This window comes from Eubalaena glacialis, chromosome 10 (genome assembly GCF_028564815.1).
Source record: "Eubalaena glacialis isolate mEubGla1 chromosome 10, mEubGla1.1.hap2.+ XY, whole genome shotgun sequence".
In the NCBI taxonomy this organism is placed as follows: Eukaryota; Metazoa; Chordata; class Mammalia; order Artiodactyla; family Balaenidae; genus Eubalaena; species Eubalaena glacialis.
In genome coordinates, this window is record NC_083725.1 from 105,572,275 (window position 1) to 105,597,352 (window position 25,078).

A 25,078-nucleotide genomic window follows, 5' to 3' on the forward strand; every position below is an offset into this window, starting at 1 on the left:
GTGAACAGTTTGTCTTGTTTCTTGTATGGATGTTGGTGCCACAAGTTCCTACCTACAAGGGTTCAGACTCCATATCCTGCATTTTAGACCCTCCCTAATCTGAATCCTTCTGTTCTGCGCTGTGTCTCCTTCACTCTTGTTTATGTCATCACTGACACAAATAAGTCACACACATTCTCACCTCAGAGCTTCACCCATACTGTTTCTGCCAGTGTACCTTCTCTTGTCGTCCTCCTTTTAGCTGTCACCATTCTACTCCTGAAATCCCATGCCCTCTGTGAAGGTGGAGCCTTGGGTCAGGGCCCATCCTTACTCTTCCTTTGTATTTCTCATAGCTTCTTATACATTTCAAGGCATGGTGTTGGCACTCAATAGGTACACCTTAAATAGCATCAAACCATTTCAAAGGGCCTGTATTTTCTTTCTTAGATGTAACTTACCAGCAACCAAGACTTACAGCATGGTATGGAGAACTTCCTTACACTTATTCAAGACTCACTTTGGAACCAAATCCTCACGTATGTTGGAATGTTGTTGTTGGTTTGGTTTTATAGATTGTGTACTATAAATGTAGAGTACTATAAAATAACAGTAAGTTACCTTGCAGAGCTGCATGGTGGTTCCTAGTTCAAAAAATCCTCTGGGTTCAAACACTGAGTTTTTGTGCTTATCACCCTTGATGTGCTTTTGATCCATAGATAAAGACAGAGGATGAGAAAAAAACTGGAACTAGAGTGAACTAGAACCAGACTCAAGGATTTCAGAGAAATGAATCATTTCTTTTCCTAATCTCCCCTTCCCCAGGCTTTTCTGGCCGTATCCCTCTGTGTGCCTCCTGATACATATTTGCTGTGGGGCATAACCCTTATGACTGACCAGTGAGGTCAGAATGTTTCTTCCCACTTCTCAGGCTCTTTTGCCGTTTGTGAAAAAATCCGTGCTTTTCTTGTTGACTTTGCATTCATTCTGTGGTTGCAGTTCTCATACTTCTAACTTACCATTGCTTTGGCTTGTCTCTGCTGCTTCTTTTGTTTTTAAAAATTTCCATGACAGACAGAGAGATTCTAGTATATAAATTAAGCTTGTCCAGATGATGGAATTAAGATCCAAGAAAGAGCTCTCTGTTTAGTCCCTGGAATCTTGCCTTTGGCAAATAATATTATGTTTTTATTGAGAGAGACTTTGAAGAAAATGGAGTTTTGCTTATGGCATTGGAATAAAGAGAAATATGACACATATAGAGCTTCTAGTAATTTGTTATCATAAACTACCATTTTACTAAAATGTTCAGGGATGAAATATTGACTGAAGGGAACATGGCTTTTTCACATAAAGAGATAGCTGTATGCTCTGGTTTCTACAGCTGCATTTAGAATGTGATCCAGGGAAACGTTGAGACCCTCTATATCTGAAGTTGACTTGGAAACATGAAGAGAATTGAATTAGGCCAATCCAGCATAGACTGCTGGCCATGTTTCTGTCAGAATTAGTTTATCCTCTTGTCAACAGTCATAGCAGAGAAGCTGAGGATTAAACAGCCTGTGGGGAAGAAGTTCTTATTCATTCTAGTTAATCTTTTAGAACAGGATTTCTCAACCTCGGTATTACTGACATTTCAAGCAGGATAATTCTTTGTTTTTAGGGTTATCCTGTGCATTGTAGGATGTTTAGCAATATCCATGACTTCTGCCCACGAGCTGCCAGAAGCACCCCTCACTCAGTCGTGACAACCAAAAATGGCTCTAGACATTGCCAGACGTCTGCCAGGGGTCAAAATTGACCTTGGTTGAGAACCACTGCTTTAGAATAAACATAAGGCACAAAGATCTGCTGAGTTGAGTGACCACTTATGCTTGGGGACATTTTGACAACTCTTCAAAAGAATTTTTTAAATGACAATCCTTTTCTTATAATGTAAGTAATATGTGTCTGTTATTGAAAATCTAGAAGCTACAGATAAGTATGAAGAATATTAAAATTTTGGATAATAGTTCCACCTGATATTTTGGTTCCAGTCTTTTTTTTCCTTTTTTTAGGCAAATATATGTAGAGAATTTTTCTATAAAAATAAAATCAATTATTTGTATACTACACTTCATTTTACTATATCATTAACATATTTTAGTATCATTCTTTTATAACATTGTATTAATAGGACGTAGTATTCCATAATCTATGTGTAGCATAATTTATTCAAGCAAGCCTCTTTTGTTGGATATTAAGGTTGTCAAATTAGAGTTTTTTAATTTGAATTTGGCTGGCTCATAACTTTGCATTTATTGCTAATAAATTTAGTTTGTATACCATCTGGAACAAAGTCAAAAGTGATGCCTCAGATTTTTTTTCAGGGGGGATTCCCTAATGTGTATATATGTGTTGGGGGTACTAGTTTAAAGTTGTTATTACCTCAAGTTTAGTATCCCATAGCACAGGAAGAGATTCAACCATGGGTAATTAAACTCCTTTTAGTCTTTTTTTCAAACTAAATCTTGCATGAACCCAATGTATGAAAATAAAAGAATATCTCGACTGACTTGCAGTCCTCCCAGCTTGACCTCTCCTTTCTCCTGCTGTGATCCCAGAGACATCTCTGTGGTACCTACGTCTCTACAAAACACTGTTTGAAATCCACTGAATAGGCCCTTTTACATTTGTGATTCATATTTTCTCATACTCATTTCCTCAGAAGTCTTTTAAGGATAGAATGTATTCACTGAACAGTGAGATGACTCTGAATTTTAATATAGACGTTTACTTCTGAGGGATCTGTATATAGAGTATTGGTTGGAGAGTCTAAGTTAATCCTCTAGTTCATTATTTCCTTTTTTTCTCCTTTTCTCCTTCACCACCAAAAATAACCAAGAAAAAATATATATCCACTTAGAAACATAATGCAGACTTGGTGTTTTCACAGTGCTCAGTCCCTAAGCAAGTCAAGGAAGTGCTAATTAGTTTCTCAGTCACATTGCCGAAAAGCTCTCATCATCCTCCTTTACATTCTTGTGTTTCTTGTTAAGTGTATAATTCTAGCATCTGATCTTTATCCCCATGAAGATAAGCTTAAGTCATAAAATAAATAGGAAATACAGCTTGCTAACATTATTATGGAATTTTACTTTGAAACTTATTCTCTTGAACTAACCTATGTTAGTTTAATAACATTTGTTTTCTTGATCTGAGTTTTGTCTGTTATTATTGCTGTTTATTTTTTTAAATCCTCTTCTCAGAGGAGCTGAATAGACATTTTTCCAAAGAAGACATACAAATGGACAACATGAAAAGATGCTCAGCATCACTAGTTATTAGGGAAATGCAAATCAAAACCATAGTGAGATATCACCTCATACCTGCTAGAATGGCTATTATCAAAAAGGCAAGAAATAACAAGTGCTGGTAAGGCTATGGAGAAAAGGGAACCCTCATACACTGTTGGTGGGAATTTAAGTTGGTGCAGCCACTATGGAAAACAGTATGAAGATTCCTCAAAAAATTTAACAGTAGAGCTACCATATGATCCAGCTATCCTACTTCTGGTTATGTATACAAAGAATATGAAAACACTAATTTGAAAAGATATGTGCACCCCTGTGTTCATCACAGCATTATTCACAATAGCCAAGATATGGAAACAACCTAAGTGTCCATCAACAGATGAATGAATAAAGAAGATGTGGTATATATACACAATGGAATACTACTCAGCCATTTAAAAAAAGATGAACTCTTAGCATTTGTGAGACCATGGATGGACCTTGCGGGTATTATGTTAATTAAGTCAGGTGGAGAAGGACAAATACCATATGATTTCATTCATATGTGGAATATAAAAAACTAATAAAATAAATGAACAAACCAAACATGTAGATACAAAGAACAGAATGGTGGTTACCAGAGGGGAAGGGGCAAAATGGAGGGCAAAATGGATGAAGGAGATCAACTGTATGGAGATGAATGGAAACTAAATTTTTGGTGGTGAGCACGCAGTATGGTATATAGAAATAGAAATATTGGAAGAACCCGGACCAACTTTTTGGCCAACCCCTATAACGTTGTACACATTAAACTTATATAATGTTATAAACCAGTGTTACTTCAATAAAATAAATAAATAAAATCCTCTGCTTAGAATGTAATGCTAATATCCATAACAAGGAATGCCAGCTTTTACCATGATTTCCATGTGACAGGGAAGCTGAGTGATTTCCACATATGCTCCCTGGAAGTTTTACCTGACGATAGTCACGGGATATACCTTATAATGACATTATGCTTTCCTTTGCTGAACATCCATTTCTTTGCTTTCAAACATGGAACGTGGACTTTGAAGGGGTTCCTTATTTTTATTTTATTTATTTATTTTTAAAATTTACTTATTTATATTTTTGGCTGCGTTGGGTCTTCGTTGCTGTGTGCAGGCTTTCTCTAGTTGTGGCGAGCGGGGGCTGCTCTTCATTGCAGTGCGCGGGCTTCTCATTGCAGTGGCTTCTCTTGTTGCGGAGCACGGGCTCTAGGCATGCGGGCTTCAGTAGTTGTGGCACACGGGCTCTAGAGCACAGGCTCAGTAGTTGTGGCTCACGGGCTCTAGAGCGCAGGCTCAGTAGTTGTGGCTCACAGGCTGTAGAACGCAGGCTCAGTACTTGTGGCACACGGGCTCTAGAGCGCAGGCTCAGTAGTTGTGGCTCATGGGCTCTAGAGCGCAGGCTCAGTAGTTGTGGCTCATGGGCTCTAGAGCGCAGGCTCAGTAGTTGTGGCACACGGGCTTAGTTGCTCCACGGCATGTGGGATCCTCCCGAACCAGGGATCGAACCCATGTCCCCTGCATTGGCAGGCGGATTCTTAACCACTGTGCCACCAGGGAAGTCCTTGAAGGGCTTCTTTAAAGTGGCAGTTCTTAAAGTAGAGTCTGTAGATCCCTGGAGGAAGTCCACGAAATTCTTTCTGGGAATCCACAAGGTCAAAGTTATTTTTATGGTAATGCTAAGACTAGGTGACATTTTTCACTGTGTTGAATTTGCACTGGTGATAACAAAAGTAATGGTGAATAAAATTGCCGGTGCCTTAGCATGAATCAAGACATTGCCACCAAACTGTACTAGTAATCATTGTTTTCTTTACTACCTGCACTTCCAGTAAAAACAAAAACAAAAACAAAGTTCTGATTTCATTTAAGGATGTCCCTTGATGAAGCACTAAGCACTATTAGTTTTATTAAGTCTTGATCTTTTTTAATTGTTTGATGAAATGGAAAGTATGCATAAGGCACTCCTGCTACAAACCAAGTATGATGGTTGTCGAGGAAAAACACTTGTGTGATTGTTTAAGCTGTAAACTGAACGAGCTACTTTTATCATGGACCATTTTACTTGGAAGAGCAACTGGCACACAGACTAGTTATTCAGACTTGAGTATTCAGCAGACATTTTCTCAAAAATGAATGAAGTGTCACTTCCAGGAAAATAATGGACAAGATTTGTCACTAATGATAAAAGTTGAGATTTCAAGGAAATATTAGGAATTCTGGAAAAACTCATATCTACCACCTTGAGCCTGACCTCTTCCCTTTACTTAGCTTTTTCTGAAGAGACCAGTGGTTTTTTGATTTTTTGATATTGGAGATGATTTTTTGATATTGTATAACGAAATATGTCAGTATTAAAAGGGTCTGCATAACTCAGTGAGCCAATATTTTCCAAATGACCAATGCTTGATGTTACAGAATCATGCAAGATTAAAACATCCATTCAAAGTGCAAGCTAGACCAGTGGATTTAGATGTAACAATATGAAAAGTTTGTTGATGTAGTTTCAGATTCCCCATTGCATCTAACCTTTAAGAAATCAGTTCGGTTGAGTTTTGGTGTAATGTCAAAGAATATTTACAATTATTTGAAAAGGCTATAAAGGATTCTTCCTTTTTCTAACTACATACCTGTGTGAAGGCAGTTTTCTTCGTATGCTTCAACAGAAATAACATATTGTAACAGATTAAATGCAGAAGCAGATATTAGAATCAACTCTTCTATTAAGTCAGACATTAAAGAGATTTGCAAAACAGTGCCACTCTTCTCACCAATTTTTTGTATTGGAAAATAGTTAATTTTCATAAAATAATACTTACGTTAACATGTAATGAGGTTGTTATTTTTTAAATGAATTAACCAAAAATTAAAATTTTTTTTAGTTTTAATTTTTAATATGGTAACTATTGTAGCTATAACCCATACATACAGAAGTTCTTTGGGGCCCTCAATAATTTTTTTTTTTTGGCCGTGCCTCATGGCTTGCGGGATCTTAGTTTCCCGGCCAAGGATTGAACCTGGGCCCTCAGCAGTGAAAGCACGGAGTCCTAACCACTGGACCTCCAGGGAATTCCCACCTCAATAATCTTTGCCAGGGGTGTGAGAACTCCTGTTCTCCAGGAAGCTCTGTAAAGCACTTGAGGTTTCCTGGAGGCAGGACGTAGAGTTCTAACAAGAACCAGTATGAGCTGTGCTGATTGTAGCCCCCAACTACAACCTAAGCTTAGGGGTCATAGCTTCCTAAAGTATGTGTGGCAAGATGCTGAGCGCCGCATATAAACAGAGGTGAACTCGGTGCTCAGGAGGCAGGGCTGTGGACTCTGTTTAAATCTTCTGTAGTTCACAGCCATGTTATGATTCCATTCTGTAGAATGTTTTTCCCCTCTAGGTTCTGTTTTTAGGAAGTTTGCCACTCTGGAAATATTAAATATTTTTTTTAAAGTGCAGTTCTGCCATTCATGATAAAATAGGAATGGAACAGAGGGCCACCCAGCAGGAGAGTTGTTTCACTCCTCAGACTTCAGTCTGCATCTGCTAACTTTTGGTGGCCCGTCAGCTGTGGTGACAAACCAGGCTTACTGCTCCACACGCTGCCTCAGTGACTTACTGAGGTGACTGCCCTGAGTGTATTGACAGTTGCTTCTCTGCGAGCGTCATATATTTAACGTGGAAAGGATGAGATGGGTGGATAGGCCTGGTCTTCATGACATTCTATACCAAATTTAGTACCTTAATAAAAGTGTAGAGGTCAGCTTGCTTCAAAATGGAACTAACAGGAGAGAATTAAACTACTCTTCTAGGCTTACGTTTATTACGTTTCCGGCGGTTTGCTTATTTCCTGCCCCTGTTTATAACATGACTGATTTCGCACTTCCTGTTTTTCCACGTGGCTGCCACCTTGTGTCTTACGTGAACTGTCTCTGCCCCTTTTCTTGGCCTGTTGAATGCAGTGGCATCCTGTGTTGCTCGTGCTGAAGAACCAAATTGAAGAGAACACTGGCCACACCTTCAACTCCTTGCTCTGCAATCTCTACCGAAATGAGAAGGACAGCGTGGACTGGCATAGTGATGACGAACCTTCGTTGGGGAGGTGCCCCATCATTGCTTCACTCAGTTTTGGTGCCACACGCATGTTTGAGATGAGAAAGAAGCCCCCACCAGTGAGTAGTCTATTTATTTTATGTTCCTCCTGCCATCTAATATTCTGTGAAAAAAACTGAGCTCCTAAAAGGCTCCTATTTTCAGATTTAGGGGATTGGAGTATGTGTTTTGTTGATGAAACATTTTCAACTGATTGCTTGCCCCATGGTTAACTTTTGACTTCCAAAGAAGCCATTCGTTCATTTACTTATGCAACAGAAATTGCCTGCCACGTGCCAGGTGCTAGAGGCTTATTTGCATTGGTGGAAAGGACAGGCATGGTCCCTGTCCACCTGGAAACGGGGGGCTACAGATACTACTAATTACTCAGGTAATTGGAATTATGATAAATGCTGGGAAGGAGGGCTTATAAAGGCAAGGTTCAAGTTAGTGGGGGCAAGGAGGCAAAGAAGGGAGTCTCAAGGAAGATACCCCTGAAATTTTAAGTAAGTGTTCTTCATGGCACTGTTGCCTCTCTTTTGTGAGAGAGCATCACATGTATCCTCATTGCCTTCTTACCCTGTTCCTGAAATCCAGATGGCTCTGTAACTCTTTCAGAGAGGAAATTCAAGCCAGGTTATCAGACAAGCAGTGGCTAAACTGTAGAATAACTTTAGTTGTCCAGCCCAGCTCTTACCTATATTACAAGACATTTGAGGGATATGAGGGCTGTTAGTGTTTTTAAATCAAAAAGTATAGAACTTTAGGACTAAGGTAGATAGAACGATAGTAGAAACTCTAAGAAAAGAGCAAATCTCTACCAAATTATCTTATTTCCAGGATTTGTGTTTTTTTTCTAACCGAGGTTCCCAGTCATTTTGTTTATAACATTAAACCAGACCCAGTCAGTATGGAAGGCCTACAAGGCTGTGTTTTGAGTATGACCTAATCTAGACCACATAATTATCAGGCAGTCAGTGCTTGTGTCTGTTCTGCATCAGATATACTTCTTTGGGCTGTTTTTCTGACATGTATTTGGGTTTCCAAGCATGGGATTTTGAAGCATATTGTGTTGTTTTGCATTTATGCCATTAAGCACCTTTCATTGGTATATTTTCTGTTGACTGGGTTTTCTTTGCTTTTGTTTGCACAGAAACTTTAGTCTGTGTTAGTGGGGGATTGTCAGTTGCCAGTGACTTACTGAGTGAACTTGCTCCCTGAGCACTTTGAATAGCCTTCACGGTTTCATTGGCAGTCAGCCTTCTCATGTACCAGGGAGTACCACCTGAGAAGCAAGGTATGGTTACGCTTTCATATGTAGGCTTCCACTCAGTTAAATCCCAAGTTCACACATGTGAAGAATTCATCCCGCCCTTAATAAGTCTCCTGTTGTATGAATAGTGGAGAAACACCACGTGTCTCATTTTAAACTTCAGACCCTCTTCTCAAGCCAGGCATATAGAACACAAATGTTTTGCCAGGCATGGTCCTGGGAGCTGGGGCTATAGCAATGGATAGGTAAGGTGAAGTCATCTTTCCCCTCCTGGAGCTCCTGATCTGGCCCATGCTAGTGCTCTGCCTCCCTCCCAGAGTTATCCGTCCAGCTTTCTGATTGGAAAACAAGCTGTAGTGTGTCCAATATAATCTTTGGTGTAATCCGAGTCTCCGAGTCTTTGCTCTTATTTTCTTTGTTGCCAAGTATTTAAGTATTCAGTTACTGCTTCTCTGTACACGTACATTCACCACCACCACCATCGTCCCTTTTTAAAAACATTTTTGGCCTGTTTATAGATTTTAAGCTTAAAAATTCCCAAAGCATGCTTTCTGGATAATTAATTTTGCTGTACCAGCAGTTTCCAACTATTAAGCGTTAACAGTGTTCCGGTGCCCAGAATACCGCTATTCCTTTTCCCCTCTAGGCAGCTGAAGGTCTTCATTTTCTCATATAAAAACGTATTCATGGTGATCAAGAGCTATTTCTTGGTAATATAATTCAGTTATGTTATAGGTTCGTGTGTGGATGGAAAATGTAACTACTACTTAGCATTGTTTCTGAGGGCAACCATTTGGAACAAAATCTCTGTGTAAGAGGGACACTGACCATACTTACTGAAACATTGTCTTCTCAAGGCTTCTTAGAGTCTATTTTGGTGAACATGAGTGAAAGCACAGGCCATGAAACACTGAAAATGTGGTTAAGTCCCTTTAATTGTCCACTAGTAGCAGGGGAATCTGCACTATAACTATGGTAGCTGATTTGGTGAAACTACAGATCTGATAAGTAAGAAAATTTGTCTGAAACAAAGTTGGCTGAGGAAACAGATTTGGGAAGAAATATAAATGTGTCAGTATGTCAGGTTACTGACTCTAATAAGTTTTGGCTTCCAGCATAGTCTTAACTATGATTGAATTTGATGCAGTTGTGTATTCCTTCAAATCTGGCTTTTGTTTAAGATGGGAAATTATAATCATACATTAGTGAATACAGTTTAAAAATTACTTTTTTCCTCCAGAACCCGTAAAGTCCGTTCTTGGATAATCAAAACCCAGGTTTAAACTTTTGGAAGGATTTCTTCAAGTTTCTTTAACAGATTTAAAAAATCTTGGGCTCCACAAATCTAGCTAAACTCGAAGTGCAGAAGCCTTTCTTTGAGTTGACATCTTTGGAAATGTATCTTAGAGTACATCATCTTTATCACAGGATAATGATCCCTTTTCTGAAGGATTGAAAGGAAAAGTTTATTGCAAATCAGTCTACTTTTCTTTCTCAACTGTGGTGATAGCTTTGAGAACATGGCTTATGATTCATATTGTACAACTCAAAGTAAAAGCATAAAATAGAAAGTATAAATTAGTCTTCTGTGTGGAATTTGTAGGAGTCTTGACTTTCTGTAGCTCCTAGGAACCTGTCTCGCTATGCCACTATAGACTGTAATTTTCATGTCTGTCATCAAGACATTTGGAGTGTGCTAGAGGTTGTGGGAGGGCATCTCTTTCAAAATTCAGTTAGTTTTAAACTATCAGAGGAGAAGAAGGTAATACCTGCTTGACTTGAGTCAAAGTTTCTCACCTAAAGCTGACATAGAGGAATCGTGAGATTGCCTGTACTTCATTCAAATATGCAGTTTTGAGACAGAAAAGCATCTGTTTGGGGCCACTTTCAAAGAGAATTAGCCTTTTTTTTTTAACATTCAAACTCCTCCACCCCTGCAGCAGCTGTTTGTTTTGCAGTCTGGCACCTTAAGTAGTAGTTCTCTGTAGCTGCTGATCTTCTGAAAGCTGCCCCAGTTCCACACATTGCACCTCTAACAATTTCTCGCTGTGCTGAGATGGTAAGGAGACCTTTGTTTCCTAAGCATCAGTGCCCCTCTGATTCATGCAGTTGGCTCAGGCAGCTTCATGCATGCGTCACCCCTGGGATTAAACATTCACGCCTCCAAGATGCCGATCCTTGTTTCCCTGTCCTCTAGTCCAGGTTTGTCAACTCCTGCTCATTCATGTTGATTTTAGAGTCAGTTACCACTTCCTTTAATGATAATAAGGTACTTGGGGGCATAGTAGACTTGCTCTTCCATTCACCCCATCCCTTCTTTTGTTAATTCAGTTGAACCTGAATGAATAGCATCATATCCATCTTCAGGCCAATGTCAGGATACACTGTCTTAAGACAAAAGTAAAGCTTTCCAAATATACCTCAGTAGACATTTTTTAGAAACCAAGAACCTTTTTTTTTTTTTTAACATCTTATTGGAGTATAACTGCTTTACAATGGTGTGTTAGTTTCTGCTTTATAACAAAGTGAATCAGTTATTTTTGGGCTGCATTGGGTCTTCGTTGCTGCGCAAGGGCTTTCTCTAGTTGCAGCGAGCGGGGGCTACTCTTCGTTGCGGTGCGCGGGCTTCTCATTGTGGCGGCTTCTTTTGTTGCGGAGCGCGGGCTTCAGTAGTTGTGGCTTCCAGGCTCTAGAGCGCAGGCTCAGTAGTTGTGGCGCACGGGCTTAGTTGCTCCGTGGCATGTGGGATCTTCCTGGACCAGGGCTCGAACCCATGTCCCCTGCATTGGCAGGTGGATTCTTAACCACTGCGCCACCAGGGAAGCCCCAAGAACCTTTTTTTATTCTCCCAAGCTGGGCTCATTAAAGCTTTTCTACGCTCGTGTCCCAAACCCAGTTGTACTTTTCAAACTGCATCATGTCCCTGTTGTAAAGATTAGTCTGGTTCTTTTCCCAGTATAGTTTTAATTCTGTACTGAAAAACAAGCTGGAAAGGAACTACAAAAGCCATTTGGCAGGCTGCTATTTCCTCTGTCGGTTACCATAGAAACAGTGATGGCTGAGTTGGGGGGTGTGGGTATTAGATAATAGGAAGTTTGTGATGCACTGAAGGTTTGGATACCAAAAGCCTTGTTTTGTAGAAAATTACCCATGCATAAGCTCTGTCCTTCGTCAGCTGAATCCTGAAAACGTGAGGGGCTTCTGTCCATCTTGAGGTGATTGAGTTGAGGCCAGTTGGACATTTCTCTAACCATTCCTCTCTCTAGCACCTTCTGAAGGATGTGAACTCTGTTCATATCACCAAAAGAGATGGTTGTAAAACCACTTGTAATGGTAGAGGTTCTGAGAGTTCCCAGTGCGTTTGGGTTCCTAGTACCTCCCTTGCTAATTGGTTTTTTACACACTACTGGGAAGAGTGGAGTATGAAAAGGTCAGTTTGATCATAAATACCAATATTTTTCCAGGACTGTGGAAGAAGTGAGGATATTGGAATCCAAAATAATATAAACTGACTAGCTTACGTTTGAAAATTGGATGAACTGGACTGTGTAGTATTTCATGGAGTGGTGACTGAACTGCCACCTCAGCCAGAACCCCTGCTGAGGCTCTTCCGGGCATCCACACTTCTCATTAGTCCATCTTCTGATTACAGCATCTGTTCTGAGAAATTACAAGACCTACCTGAAAGAAATTGTTGATAACCATCATCTTTTTAATACATTCCCTAATGAAGTTTAGAAAATCTGGTTTTGTTTCCTATTTCTGTTACTGATGTTTGTAAAAAGCACTTATCTGCCTCATTTATACTTACTCCTTTTTTGTAAATGGGGATGATAATTGGGAGCTACTTTATGGGAGTAATAGAGAAGTTTTCCCGTGAAAGGCACTATGAAAGTTGTTGCAGTAATCAGTGAATTTTTAAGCTGTTATAAATGGTGGTTGCTACGGTGACTTTCAGATGTGGAAATTGAAAAAGAAAATGAACAGCCAACCTCCAAGTTTGCCTTGGACTGCGAATGGCATTCATTGAGGGAGTACAAAGGAGACTCTGAGAGGGTAAAGTGTCCTGTGGGTCAGGAAGGGTGACTGAGTTTTTGAGCTCCTAGCTGTAGGGTCATGCAGTGGTTTGGAGAGCATGAGTGAGTGAGTGGGAAATTAATTTGTGCATGTTTAAGCAGATAAAGATAAATAGTCCTGGTAGGACCTGAATTCTCTACCGACACGAGATCTTTTGGGAGTTGGAATCATCATTTGCTTCCTTGGGGCCTTGTCTCAGGCTAGAATCCATGTCCTGACTGCCACTGGGAATAATTAATTTTTGCAGAGAGCCTCCCAGTTTCGTATTGCCACCGATAGTACTTTTAGTCTTGGGAGAACAACCTTTTCCAAAGTGATTCGTCAAGTTTCTGTGTGCCCCAATTAGGTATGGGGTCTGCTTGCAGACTGTTTTTTAAATGTTGTCCCAATGGTAGAGTTTTTTTCCCTCCACTTTGCCATACTCTAAAAAACTGTTCCTAAGCCTTCTGGTAATTTTTCCATCTTTCATAAGCCATATTTTCATGGTGGATGACTGCTTAGCTGAGGCAGAAAAGAGCTTAGTGAGTTTGAGGAAGGAGGAGAAGGCCCCACAGTGGAGCAGAGTGAGCAAGCGAGGAGAGTAGCAAGTGATGAGGTGGGAGGAGTGGGGCAGCGCCAGAGCATGCGGAGGCTCGTGAGCCTCAGGAAGGAGCGGATTTTATTTTAAGTACATCAAGAAGCCATTGAAATGTGTTAAGCAGGAGAGTGACATGTTCCGATTGAAATTTTACAAGGTCAGTTGCTACTGCGTGGAGCTTGGGCTAGATAGGAGCAAGAGGGGAAGCCAGGAGACCAATTAGGAGGTTGTTATACTTCCTGGGACCAAGGCAGAGAAGAAGGGAGGTGGACAGCTTTAATGACAGGAGCTCAGAGGAGCAGGTATTTTTAAGAGAGGCATGGGAATAATGGTCTGAAAGTGTTAATAAGGAGTATCCCCTGGCTCTACAGATATGAGAGACGTGATCAGCTTCCACAGGAGAGAGAGTTTCAGGGAATTTGGAATCTTCTGGAGAGACCTAGTTCTTGATTAGGACAAGGAAGTAGAGGGAACCTTCAGAGCACATGAGGTTGAGGATCTAGGGGGGTGTTTGCTCATCACTGAATGAGAATTCCAGCGGACACAGTGGAAGGGTGTAGGGGTGGGTGTGGGAGATTATGTCTGATCAGGTTATGTCCCGGAATGGTTTGGGAATGAATGTTCTGATTTAATGGATGACTGGAGAACCCTGCACTTTTGCTGGTGACTGGGGTCAGCTGGATGTCAGGCTTCATGGAATTTGTTCTGTATGCTCTTCGAGGAAGGAGAGTGTTTATTTCTGGTGCTACAGTGTTGAGTGGAAGCTCTTTCAAAATAGCAGTTCCTTTAAGTTGCATTTCTTGGAAACATTATATCACCAAGAATGGCATCTTCATTACATTAAGGCACATTCAGTGTGGCTAGAATGACTGTAACAGTCAGTGTAAAGCCAAGCTTGTTTTTGCTTAAATTCAGTAACTTCTGACCCCCACCCCACCGCCGATACTATATCAACAACAAATCTGAACAACAAACGCTGTCGGGAGGTGTTTCACTGTAAACTGCATTTGCCTTTTACAATCACTGGGTTCGCCCGGCATAGGATGATTGATTGCACGTGCCAGTCCCTTGTGCTTAGTATTCTCCCTCACATCGCTAGAACCTTCCATGCCAAATCCATGTCAAAAGTCAGGAAAAGAGTTTGATAAAAACCCAAAGATTTGTGTGTGACAAGCGAGCTCAAAACTGTTTTGAACAGATAACCTCGGTCATTTCAAATCTATGTTTTTCCAGCTAGCCTCTTCCTTTAGCAGATCTTATTTCAGAAACAGCTGCTTCTTTTTCTAAAGTAATGTTTTTCGGATTGATGTTGAGGATGCCATCTTTGCAAGCGTGGTTTGTTTGAGTCAGCAGACTAACTGTAGAGATGACTTTGTGGGGTCCTAGCTTTATTCTGTCTCCATAATTTCCATAACTAATAAGTTTTATTTATGTCAGATTTAAAAGATACATTACCACTATGAACAAAAAGTCCAGCTGTGTTCTTACATCAGCGCTGTAGGAACAACTTTTCTGTCCAAATATAGCTGCAAGCTTTGATGATCGATGAAGCCATCTAGAAGCCAGCCAGGTTCTCAAGGGCAAAGCAACACCACAATTTGATTGGGAAAACAAGCTGGAGAGAAATGATTAAAAAAGAGGAGAGGGGAACATTTTGGCATGGCCATAGGTTGGGAGGTAGGGCAATTAAAGGGCCACTTGGCTCCAGCAGGCTAAGTAGCTGTAGCACATGCTGGCATTTAGTTTTCAAATATCATTTCAGTTTGCAAAAAAGCCTTGACCATACTTGTCAAGCAGCTCTACCATGTATCTGATTCTTGGACTGGAGAGCTAGGGAAATTCCTATTCTATCTGTTACCATCTTGAGAAAACCCTTTGCTTGATTCTGCAGGCACTCTAACATCTTGGTTTTTTCTTGATTTTGAAGCACGGATTCTGGGATAAGTTGTCTCTATCTGCAGTTTCCCTTGCCTACAACTTAACTTACTTTTGGAACACCTGCTCTCTAGCTCCATCCCACCACACTGCTAATATACTATACCACTGTCCTAAAGAGCGAGTACTCTGGCCTTTTCTCAGTCATCATTCTCCTCTTCTTTGTAACGTTGGTCACCAGTGTCCAGCACCTCTCTGCCTGAAACTTAGCCATCTGTTAGCTGCCTTTTCTTTCTCTTATTGGCTTCTGAAATATTATATTATCTTAGCTATTCTCACACTTTTCTCATTGCTACTTCTCTGCCTCCTTTGAGGTTTTTTTCCCTTTACGCCCCTTAAATATGGATATTCAAGATTGTCTTCGATTCTGTTATCTTTGTCTACATTACTTTTTAGGAAATTATGAGCTAGCAGTAGATTGTAAATGCTGTATAGGCAAGGTCCACTTCTGTCTTGTTTATCATTACGTGCCAGCATTTAGCACTGTGTGTGTGTGTGTGTGTGTGTGTGTCGGGGGGGGCGGTATTTTGTTGAATAAGTAAATAAATGGGATTTCATTTGTTCTTATGGCTTCAACCATTTCTTCTTTGGTGGAGCAACTTCTGGATCTTATTTCCAGCTTTGACTTTTATCTCAGGTTCTAGTCATCACTTTGTACATGTTCACGAGACATTTCCACTTATAACAGCATGTGACGTCTAACCTGAAATTATAAAATTAGATTTATTGTTGTTCTCTCAGAAAACTCCCCAGTTTCACCCACCTATAAGGCCGTTTATGTTCATGATGTCACTATTCTCTTGGTCAGGTTTACATTGTAAGTTATTTTCAGTTCTTCCCATTCTCTCATTTTAATTGTTTCAGTTCCCAAATCTTCTTAGTTCTTTTCTTGAAATGTCTGAAAAACTTATCCTTCTAACAGCAGCTTCATTCCGGGCTCTTTTTACCACACGTCTAAAATACTAAAATGACCTTTTTCCACCCTGATATCTTTAATTCTAATCTTTCCTCCCTAGTTCTGTCTGATATCCAGATGCCAGATATTTTCAGGAACAGCTCATTTTTTTTCTCTCTCTCTCCCCCCCCTGCTGCTCCTGCTTGCAAATATTAATTGAGTATCTACTATGTGTCGGGTACTATGCTCAACTTTGCGGATATAGCAGTAAATGTGGCAGAGATGGACCCTGCCCTCATGGATGTCACAGGAGCTAGAAGATAATCAAATGAATGGAGAGACATAATTACAACTTGTGGTTAGAGCTCTGAATTTAGATTTTACTCTAAATGCAATGGGAATAAATGAGGTTGTGACATGCTCTGGTTTATATTTTTAAAAGAGCTCTCTGGTTGCTGTGTGAAGAATAATTCAGGCAGAGGCAAGAGTAGGAGACTAAATAAAAGGTTGTTTCAGTATTTTTAGTGGGAGACTGCTGATTTGGACTCAGATGGTGGCAGTGGGGTGGGGAAGAACAAAGTCAATGAATTTGAGGTATGTTTTGGAGGGTGAACCAGGTTTCTGGCTTGAGCAGTTGGTGGATGGAGGTGCTGTTTACTCAGAGGGAGAAGGAGCAGGGGTTTTGCATTTTATTTTGCTCTTATTTAGGGAGGGTCTGTAGAGGGAATCAAGAGTTCCTTCTTCTACATGGTATGTTTGAGATACTTGAGACTTCCAGATGTAAAGTAGGACATTGGCTATGAAGTCTGGGCTTCACGTGACAGGTCTGTGCTAGAGGTATCATTTGGGAATTGTCAGGATAACAACAACAAGAACAACAGTAAAGGGATGGTGATCAATAACAAAGGTATAGTACTGACTCTGTGCCTGGCTTTGTTCTAAGTGCTTTACATGCAGCCTCCAGTAATCTTGTCAAGTTGATAGTGCTGTTATCCCCATGGTACAGGTGAGGTGGCTGAGGCACCGTGTTCCATCACTTGCTCCACATTGCACAGACAATTATTTGTTGAACTGAATTGAAACTAATAATCTAGATAGTATGTAAAGCTATGGAATTGCACCATTATCAATTCAGGGCAAAAGAATAGAGAAAGAGGAGCAGAGAGCCAAGATTGAGCTCACTGCTCTCATCACTTTGTTTTCCAACTCAAAAGTCTTTATTTGCTCCTGCTGGAACAAATCGTAAATGTCAACTCCTCAGCCAGACTGTCAAATCTTTACATAATCTATGCCCCACCGACTTTGGTGTCTCACTGTTCCCTGTGCGATTGCACTATTCTGCTGAACTATGTCTTTGCTCCTTAGGCATGCTCTCCACCTTCTCATTAACTTGAGTCCTGTCCAGGCTTCAAGGGCCCACTGTAGCCTCGAAGCCTTTCCTGATGCCTCCAATGAAGAAACTAATAATAGTTAGTGCATGTCGGGTGCTTCCTGTGAGTTTGGGAAATGAGAAACAGGTAGTGGGCTTCTACTTTGTTTTGTTGGACCTTTCTGCTCATTTGTGTTTTGTTTTTATAAGCATCTTCTTAGTAAAAAGATGGAAAAATTTCTAGTAAGTAGCTCACCTAGGAGATCAGAGATGACTTGGAAAACCAGATGTCTCACTGTTGACTAAGATCATTAATTTGGAAGCATATTTTGCGTCCATGGCCTTTTCTGATTGCGTTGGGATCACTGAGATTAAGAATATGATACTTGAAGCAGCATATATGTCCTGAGCTTTGTTTCAGGCACTACCATGTGGAATGGCAAAGGGGCATCAAAGAAGGCTGGCAGATAACGTGTGGCCTTGCTTGGGAGCTTACACAGGATGACAAGACATGGGCATAAAAGAAGGAGTCATGTGAGGGGTCCACCAGCGGCTCAATTGGGCAGCTCTTAAGCGGAAACTGGTCCTCAGACTTGTTTTGTTTATATACTTCCCAGGGTTTTTAAAGAAACTGAGTTAGTTGCCAAAATTTATAACTCAGGAGATTTCATATAAAAATCCCGTTATCAGTTTCCCTGGAAAACCCAGAAGATTGGGCAACTCCAGGGGAACAGTGAGGGAGCTGCAGAGTGGCTCCCACCTGCATGCAGGCCCTGTGCTCTCTAGTTCTCCATGGTCCCCACGCCCCACTGTGTTGCACCTGGCCCACGCCCCTTGTTTATGCTACTTGCTGATGTTTGTGACCCTTACAGTATAGTCAGGGTGCCATATAATTCAGATAGGAAATAATTACAGGATTTCAGAAAAAAGAGAGAGAACTTTGGAGAGACAGCAAGGTGGAAAAAATACGGGCTTTAGAGCTAGGCAGATCTAAGTTCAAATACTTGCCTACCTGCCTCTAGCCAGCCCTTTGCCTTAGAAACGTACTTTCCCTCCAGCTTCCTTTGCTTATAATACAAAGGAGAATATCACGTCCCTTACAGGGTTGTGGTGAGAATTAGCACGACTGGGTACAAATGCTCCCTAACATGCCTGGTACTTTAGCAGCGTACACCATGGTTGATCGTGTCCAGAAAGTCTAGCAGGATGCCTTGGTTTAAGTACCTGGAAATTGTTATGAAAAGACACTTGGGGCAGGGAAGTGGGGAGCCAACTCTAGGTGGATTAGAGTTAAATCTAAAAAATATAGACTTTTTTTTTAATTGAAAGGAAATGCGGTTGTATATTTAAGTTTCCTGAAGATGGGGGAAAACCATGAAGGAGAGCCAAAGAAAGATCAGTAGAGTTGACTGCAAAACTTTTTGAGCTATTCTGTGTTAAATATCATAAACGCAGTTAAAAGGCAAATAGCAAATGAGAAAAATATTTATAGAAAGTATAACAAAGGGAAAATATCTTACTATACATGGTTACAGATCAATAAGAAAAACATTAACACCCCATAGAACGATGGACAAAAGACACGAACAGAGTTTACAGTAGAAGAAATGCAAACAGCAAATAGCCATGTGAAAAAACGGTGAACTTGGTTAGTAATTAAAGAACTCTATGTTTGAAGAATGAATTGCCATTTTTCCCTAATTTTTTTTGCCGATTGATAATGTTCCATACTGGTGATGCGCTCAGAAGGCAGGTGCTGTCACATTTTCTCGCTGGAATTATAAATTGCCACAACCTTCTTAAAGCAGTTTGATGTATAAATCAAAGTGCCTTCAAGTTCATACCCTTAGATCCAGTTATTCCACTTTAAAGAATATATCCTAGAAATATACTCAGAGATGTTTAGCCCAAGATCTACTTGCAGTAGGTTTTTCTTTCCTTTCTTTTTTTTTTTTTAAAGTATTACTGGTATATTAAAATCTCTGTTTCCAACCATGTGTACCTAACTGCTATATCCTTAGCACTAGCGTAGTGCCTAACATATGTAGGTGGTCAAAAAATAATTTGTGAGTTTTAAGGAGGAAGGATGTGTTCATACAAAGGAATATTATACAGCCATATTTTAAAAATACATTACATCTAAGATGTAGAAAATGCTCACAATACAATGTTAAAAATGAGTGCACGATTGTATGTGTAGAATATTCCCTGTGTATGTGTTATATGAATTCTGGATGATGGGATTAAAGGTGATTTCTATATTTTCTTGGTGCTTTTCCTCAGTCATTCAGGACATATTTATTGATATGTGTGATAGGCATTGAGCGTATTTCAAAAGGGAAAGACAGCATAGCCCTCCCCTCATGGAGTTTGTTATCAGAGATCAAGAAAGCAGACATTGAACAGGTAATTACAAGTGTGTCAGTTACTCTAGTGAACTTACGTTACTTTTATAGTAGGAAAAAAAACTATGCCAATGATGATTTTCAAGCACTGATGTTTGTATTGGCTTGGCCAAAAGGTTCGTTCGTTTTTTTCCATAAGGTGGCTCTAGTAGCGCTTAGTTGTCTTTAACTTCATTTGAAACAATTTTGTTAGATTGTATTGTGACAGCTGTCATATCAGTGTGCATTAAAAAAAAAAATCAAAATTGGTGAATTTTTGTGTAGTCATTTTAATATTAAAGATGGGGGGAAGCATTTTCAGCATATTATGCTTTATTATTTTAAGAAAGGTAAAAACACAACTGAAACACAAAAAAATATTCATGCAGTGTATGGAGAAGGTGCTGTGACTGATCGAACGTATCAAAAGTGGTTTTCGAAGTTTCGTGCTGGAGATTTCTTGCTGGACGATGCTCCATGGTCGGGTAGACCAGTTGAAGTTGATAGCAATCAAATCGAGACGTTAATTGAGAACAATCAACGTTATACCATGCGGGAGATAGCCGACATACTCAAAATATCCAAATCAAGCATGGAAAATCATTTGCACCAGCTTGGTTATGTTCATTGCTTCTATGTTTGGGTTCCACATAAGTTAAGCGAAAAAAACGACCGTATTTCCGCGTGCGATTCTCTACTTAAACATACGGAAATGTTCCATTTTTAAAACAAATTGTGATGGGCAGTGAAAAGTGGATACTGTACAATAATGTGGAACAGAAGAGATCGTGGGGCGAGCAAAATGAACCACCGCCAACCACACCAAAGGCTGGTCCAAAGAAGGTGATGTTGTGTATATGGTGGGATTGGAAGGGAGTCCTCTATTATGAGCTCCCCGGAAAACCAAGTGATTAATTCCAACATATACTGCTCCCAGTTAGACCAACTGAAAGCAGCACTTGACGAAAAGTGTCCAGAATTAGTCAACAGAGAATGCGTACTCTTCCATCAAGATAGTGCGAGACCACATGTTTCTTTGATGACCAGGCGAAAACTGTTACAGCTTGGCTGGGAAGTTCTGATTCATCCGCCGTATTCATCAGACATTGCACCTTCGGATTTCCATTTATTTCGGTCTTTACAAAATTCTCTTAATGGAAAAAATTTCAATTCCCTGGAAGACTGTAAAAGGCACCTGGAACAATTCTTTGCTCAAAAAGATTAAAAGTTTTGGGAAGATGGAATTATGAAGTTGCCTGGAAAATGGCAGAAGGTAGTGGAACAAAAGGGTGAATATGTTCAATAAAGTTCTTGGTGAAAATGAAAAGTGTCTTTTATTTTTACTTAAAAACCAAAGGAACTTTTTGGCCAACCCTATAATTTCTAAGACACCTTTTTTAGGACAAGAAAGGCGCAATTACATGAAAAATCTACATAGATCTCATACAGTGTGAAGTTTCCTTTCCAATGAAAAGAAAAATGTTTAGATTTCTTATCTGTTGGGTGGTTTGTACTGATATAACAATATACACCCAGGCTTTTTTTTTCCTAAATAGCATTTTAAAAAAAATATTTCTTTATTTGGCTGTGCCGGGTCTTAGTTGTGGCACGCGGGATTTTTATTTGCGGCATGCGGGCTCCTAGTTGCGGCATGTCGCATCTAGTTCCCTGACCAGGGATTGAACCCTGGCCCCCTGCACTGGGAGTGTGGAGTCTTAACCACTGGACCACCAGGGAAGTCCCTAAAGAACATTTTTCTAAAGGAAACTGAATAGGCTGAGATCTTGGTGAGAGTTGTGGAACTTTGGAAAACCCTAGCATTCACTGGAAATTATAATTAAGCATTCAAATGAATTGGCTATGGTTGGGGAGGGAGTGAGAATGTTGATTAACATTAATATAAAAAAATTTTTTTTTTTTGCTTTTTCCATCTACTTGTGAGGTTTCAAGTGTGTGGGAAACCAAGACTATCAACAGCAAAACCCACCCTGTAGACTGACTGTGACCCTAAAAGTTTCTTTTGACTGGGATCGGGAATGGAAAATTTTATCCTAAGCCATGGCTTTTTAATGGGTGTGTTTTGTTTTGTTTTGAAGAAAGACCTGAGTAAATCAAAAGGGTTACAGAGCCGTGTTTGGGTAACTTAACCATGCTTAATGGCTGTGAGTGCATTCCTCTAAACAGTCTGAACTGTGCTTCCACTGTCGCTTATCCATTTATCAACTGGGCCCTTATGCTTAGCCACGTGAGCTCCTCTGGCCTTTTATCTGCTTCCTCAGTGGAAAAAGTCTCTGTGTATCTTGGTTAAGTTAAAGCGTGGCTCTTTGGTCTGTTGCTGCTCTGGTCTCAGGGGAAGGAAGCATTCGTGAGCTCTGTGTTGCCTCGGTAGAATCCCCTGCCCTCCTTTCTGTCTCCTTCTATGAATTAGGAATGCACTTCCTAAGCCAAGGGTGTTGGAAGGAATGAATAACAAGCAGCAAAGTAATGACATCACCTCTCGCTGTGAGTGTCCTGGTATCACTGTCCCCTTCAGGGACTGATGAGAGTAGCTCCCTGCCAAGTGAAGGCTCACCCTCTTTTGCTCTTTGGTACAACTAATGGTTATACTGGATGTAAAGTGTTTCAAACCAACCTGAGGCTTTCTCTCATTTGAAAACCTCAGATCTTAGGAACAGTGAGGGAAATGTGGCTCTGCTGAACGTCACTTTCCGTCCATGCTGATATTTCCCTCTTGCATTTGGAATTCTCTTTCACTTGCTGGGTCTATTCCTGCTTCATGTTTCCAGGTAGAATTACAGTGCTCCCCTCTTCTCTTACACTGGCCTTAGCACTCCCTCCTCCCCAATAATGGTGTTTGTTTTTTTTTTCACGTTTGGAAAACTGTAAGTAGTTCCATTTATTTGGAGCACAGGGTGCCCGTGAGAGAGATGTAGGAGCTGAAACTAAAGAGAAGGAGCAGGCAGGTCATCAAGAGCCTTGGGTGCCAAGCTCATGGATTTGAACTTCATCCTGAAGCCTTTGGGGTGTCATTAAAGTATTTTAAGCAAGGGAGAGGAATTCTGAGATCAAATTTGCATTTTATTACAGTGGCTCTGGCAGAGCAGCACTGGATTAGAAAATGCTGGCTCTTGACTTTTCTAACGTCTCCAAATTACTCCTTACACCTGTTCCCTGGGCTCACAGACCTGTGTACACAGGATGGGGCTTGGTTTCTTGGCCTCTGGGCTGTTGCACATACAATTCCTTCTTCCTAGAACATGCTTTTCCTCCTTAGTGTATTTTTTTTCTTTTTTTAAATTGAAGCGTAGTTGAGGTACAATGTTATCCCAATAATGTTTTAATGTTCTAAGAGATCTTCATCTCAGGATTCTCTTCCTGTTGTGTTAAGTGTCTTTCCTGTCCACTGCACTCTCCTGTCTTAGTGTCTGTGCTTGGTTTATAGATTAAGGCCCCGTTGTACTTCTGGATTATATAGAGGGCAGCAACAGTTCTGTTTCTAGCTGTGTTGAACCTTGATCTGGTAACTGACTTTACAGCCTAAATCAAGGAGCCTTGGACCCTCTGATCTCATGAACGATGCATCCCTTCTGATATCTTTTCTTCAGTAGAACATACGTCTCCTCTGTCTGGAATACTTTTTTTCAGAGAGCAACCTTTTGCTTTTCTGAGATGGAGCTGGGCTACCTGAGGACAGGGTCACCTTCCCACTGGTTGGCTGAGGGGTCAGAGGTAAATGTTTTGGTGCTTGCTTATTACTGGAAGACAAAAGGTGGCAGACACAAAATCAATCACTGGGACCAAAAGTTATTTCAAACATTGCTTGTATCTTCTGCTTATAAAGTTACGACAGTGCTTGACAGAGTCACTGCCAAGGGCTGGGGACTGGAACCTCGACTGTTTATGAAAGTTCATTTTGTTTTGATTTTCCTGGGGGAAATCATTGTAAACAGTTACATTCTCAGAAGCACCCCTACAATAATAAACATAAACACAGCATTGCAGTGAAATTAATCCTGTAGTAACCCAAATGTAATCTCTTGCATTGGAAGTGAAGCAGATGAATGGACGAATCTGCCCAGAATGGAGGTGAAGGAGTCAGGAAACTTGGGTCTGTCCCGGTCTCAATTCTTGACGTGCTCTCTGTTGCTGTGAGCAAGGAAGTTGTTTAATGTGCCCCTTTGTCAGCGGTGGAGGAGGAGTGACACCACCTGTTGGCCATATTGCAGCCCGTGCTGGGAGGCTTCATTACGGTGTTGGACGTGAATTGACTTTGAGCTCCGGAAGAAAGGGGCAATGTAAATACGGGCATTTGTATCCTAGGTGCTCAGGAGTTGCGATCCATTCTCAAAGGTTTACACAGCCAGTCTCAGTTTAGCAACACTGTTCTGGTCACAGCAGAGCTCCCTTCTTTGAGAAAATCTTGTTGTTGACTGTTCTGGAAAGAAACAAGAATATATCTCCAAAATACCAAACTAGCTATAGGAAGAGTTGTGACTAGTTTTAACATAGGTACCAATTAGTGAATTAGCATAAATTATGAAAGGGGGGTCAAAATTCATCACACCATGTCTTGTTTGAAAGCCTATTCTCCTAACACTATGTCAAAACACAGGGCACAGAATAAGGCAGGTGTAAAGAATTATTGTATAAATGACTTTGAATTCCTTCATAGGCCAGAATGTGCTTTTCTGCACTTTGGATGCTGATAATACTAATACTAATAGCTGTTATGCTGTACCTAATACGTACCAGTCTCCAAGTAATTCACACATATGTAAGTTGAGGCTCACAGCAGCCCTGTGTGGCAGGTACTCTCGTCATCCTCATTTTACGAGTGAGTAAATTCAGGGACAGAGAGGTGAAGTAACCTGCCTAAGGCCAGTCAGCCGCCAAGTGACAGAACCAGTAAATGAAGCGCTGCGGTCTGGCTGAGTGGAGGCTGGCATTTCTTTGACCAGTGTCATGTTCTGTTGAAGCATCTTGATCACACAAGCAAAAAAATTCAGTGCAATGAATGCTGTTTTCTAGGAAGAGAATGGAGACTACACATATGTGGACAGAGTGAAGATACCCTTGGATCACGGGACCTTGTTACTCATGGAAGGAGCCACCCAAGCAGACTGGCAGGTGAGAACATGCAAGTAACGTGGATTTGCTGTCATGTAGAGGCAGTTTCCTGACTGGCTTAAC

General features: G+C 40.6%; 1 protein-coding gene across 3 annotated transcripts in view; it reads left to right on the forward strand.

Annotated features, from left to right (window-relative positions):
- ALKBH3 (alkB homolog 3, alpha-ketoglutarate dependent dioxygenase) overlaps positions 1–25,078 on the forward strand; it is a 36,088-nt gene that overhangs the window by 9,954 nt on the left and 1,056 nt on the right. For all 3 annotated transcript variants that reach the window (XM_061203270.1, XM_061203271.1, XM_061203273.1), the window contains exons 7-9: positions 430–518; positions 7,249–7,458; positions 24,917–25,015. In XM_061203270.1, coding sequence (XP_061059253.1) covers positions 430–518; positions 7,249–7,458; positions 24,917–25,015 — 398 coding nt within the window. The remainder of the gene's footprint in view (positions 1–429; positions 519–7,248; positions 7,459–24,916; positions 25,016–25,078) is intronic.